At 36.9% G+C, this 3,022-nt stretch overlaps 1 protein-coding gene across 1 annotated transcript in view; it reads left to right on the forward strand.

The window, feature by feature from the left end:
• The window catches only part of CEP192 (centrosomal protein 192kDa), a 250,033-nt gene extending 249,181 nt beyond the window's left edge, over positions 1 to 852 (forward strand). Inside the window, 1 exon segment of the mRNA XM_006902756.1 lies at positions 714 to 852. Within this exon segment, the coding sequence (XP_006902818.1) occupies positions 714 to 852 (139 nt within the window).
• The last annotated feature ends 2,170 nt before the right edge of the window (positions 853 to 3,022 follow it).

Raw genomic sequence — 3,022 nt, forward strand, 5'->3', positions numbered from 1 at the left:
CAAGAACAAACTGGGAGGAGGGTAGAGAGAATAGTGCAACAATGAATGAATGGAAACCCAAAATCTCTGTAAATGTTTATGAAAATTAATAAAATATAGGGAAAAAAAAGAAATACAATAAAAAAAACCCTACATAGCCCTCTCAATCATTTGAGCGGGTTATTCATTGATCTTATACTCTTCTAGTATAATACACTGCCTAAGTTAAATGAATGGGGTAATTATTCATTCTTCTGAACCTTTTTTCGGTAGACAGAATGCAAAACTACATGGATAACTTATTTCCTTTTATTTTATAGCCAGTAGTATATAAATGTTATTGTGAGAATTAAGGGTTTTTTTCTTCTCTTTTGACCACTTTATTAATAATGACTTGTTGCCACTGAGTCAGTTTCAACTCATAGTAACTCTCATCCCATCTCCAAGGCTGTAAATCCTCAATGGAGGAGACTGCCCATCTTTCTTTCACAGGCAACTGGCAGGTTTGTACTGTTGACCTTTAAGTTAGCAGCCCAACAAAACCTGGTATCCCACCAGAGATCTTTAATGAAATCATAGCATCCAAGAAGTGAGAAATAAAAAAATGGGTTGAATAAAAGGCGGCTAGATTCTTTGGCCAAACATTTGCTGACCTCTGTGCACATTGTGCTGCTTTTATGTCTTCTTGCTGTCTAGGCATTGCTGAACTGCTGATGTTCTCCTTTCTCTTACAGAGCCCAGCACTACATCAACATACCAGTGCAGTTTAGGCCTCATGCAATGGGCACATTTGAAGCTTTGCTGGTTATTCAGTCGGATGAAGGGAAGAGTATTGCTATTCGACTAACTGGTGAAGCTCTGGAAAAACAGTAACTAAAATACATTTGTATAAAGTACATAAAATGTGTTTTGACAACTTCCTTTTGCCACACTTAATTATGCTTTTATATATCTTTTGGATGTTAAATTGGATGTTAACTATGTTTTGAGAAACTTACACTGAAGACTTGACTAAAATATCATGTTTCTTGCCTACAAATATATAGGGAAGAAAAATGTTCTATTTTTGCGTTGATTATGATATTCTGAATGAATAATGTATTTATTTTAATGTGATATATCCAGAAATAAAGTTTTTCATTGAACTTGTCTTTTATTATATATGTTACCGTTGTTGTTGTTTTGTTAAGTGCCTTCGACCCTATGTACAACAGCCTTGAACTCTGCTCTCTATCCTGAGGCAATCTCACTGTTTCTGCCACACCTCATTACCCTAGCCACTGAGTCAATCCATCTCATCCCGGGTCTTCTTCTCTTGCACTGTCCCTCCACCCTCCCAAACATGATGTCCTTCTCCAAAGACTGGTCCCTTCTTACAGAATGCCCAGAATATGTCAGATGGAGCTTTAGAATCCTTGCCTTCAAAAAACATCCTAGTTTTACCCTCTCCAGAAGGAACATGTTTGTTCTCCTAGCAGTCTTCTCCAGCACCACAACTCAAAGTCATCAGTTCTCCTTCTATCACCTTTAGTCATTGTCCAGCTTTCTGATGTAAACTTTCTGGTGTAAATAATTGTCAAGACTAGGGCATACTGTGGTCTCCAGACTGACATAATTGCTCTTCAGTACTCAGGAGAGGTCCCTGACAGCAGATTTTCCCAGTGCAACTTGTCTTTTGATTTCCTAGCTGCTGGTACCAAGAGTGTTGGTTGTGAAGCCAAGCAAACTGAAGCTGTTAACAATCTCAGTCTTTTCACCATCTATCATAATGCTGCCAGTTGGCCCATTGGTGAGAATCTTTGTTTTCTTGATGTTGAGCTTCAATCCATATTCATATTCATATTCAGTACAATTATTCAGTAATACTCTATTTATGTTCAGTATTCAATAATCCTATCTAATCCTTGACCTGCAGCAAATGAATGTCACCTATAGTATTTAGAATATCCCTACATTCTGCTAATTATTTCCTACCTTCTAGGTCTGTTCCACTTTTTGTCCTCTTACTACTTTTTTTTTTCCCCTCCTAAAAAATTTATTCTCTATTCTTTTGTCTTGAAACTACTCAAAATGAAAAGGATAGCTTTTTTTTTTACAAAAACTTCTGTTTTTCCAAAGTGATGTTTATTGTAAAGTAAAGCTTGACGGCCTAGCACTGCACACTGGTGCCAGCAGACCCAGTAAGGGAGCTGGGCTGCCTGGTGGAGCTAAGAGCGATTCCTTGGTGTGTGATCTGGAACTGTGGCAAGACATGAAGCTCGGAAAATGTCTTAGCTTCCCTTGCTTTTATTAGGAGCCACACGAACCCTCAAGTCTTAGCCTTATTCTTAAAGTAACAGAATCTCTGATCATTAGCCTGTGTAATGTTTGACCAGTCACAATGGGAATTAGTGATGGAGGAGAAAACCTGCAGAAGTTGGGAAAAAATACTTAGATGGCTTAAGCCCATTAACAGTTGAGAACCAGTGACTGCATACTTGAGACAGAAATGTGAATTGCTTCTTTCTTTTCCTTCTTTTCTCTTGTTTAGAAATAAAATTCGTGAAAATATTTTCCAAATGAAAACAGTTGGTATGTTTACTGATATTTCTGTGCTCCAGTTCTAGATTTTGTGTATCAAATTTGAAATGACTTTACAGTTGAACCTGTGTTTATTTGACATTTATACTCAAAAATTTTTTAAATGTAAGTATCCCAATGTCTTTTAGTTAATAAAACTATCAAAGCACTATCACAGTGCTTCCTTGTGACCCTGTGTGTGTCCTATTATAACTGTGCCTGAGGGTTTTCAGGAGTACATTACCAGGCCTCTCAGTTCTAATCAAGCATGTGCACCACCCAAGAAGAGTCATTACGTTTCCATTTCTGTGTAACTACTAATTCTATCTTCTAGATTGTACAATCATTAAACTTTAAAAATTACTCCACTTCCATATATACTTTCTTAGGGATATTCCGTTTCTCCCATTTCTCCATGATTTGGAAGTATAATATTTGATGTTTTATAAACAGCTGGTTGTGAACAAATAATTCACTTTAGTTC

Source organism: Elephantulus edwardii, unplaced genomic scaffold, assembly GCF_000299155.1.
Source record: "Elephantulus edwardii isolate Elephantulus edwardi_28Jun2011 unplaced genomic scaffold, EleEdw1.0 scaffold00446, whole genome shotgun sequence".
NCBI classification, from domain to species: domain Eukaryota; kingdom Metazoa; phylum Chordata; class Mammalia; order Macroscelidea; family Macroscelididae; genus Elephantulus; species Elephantulus edwardii.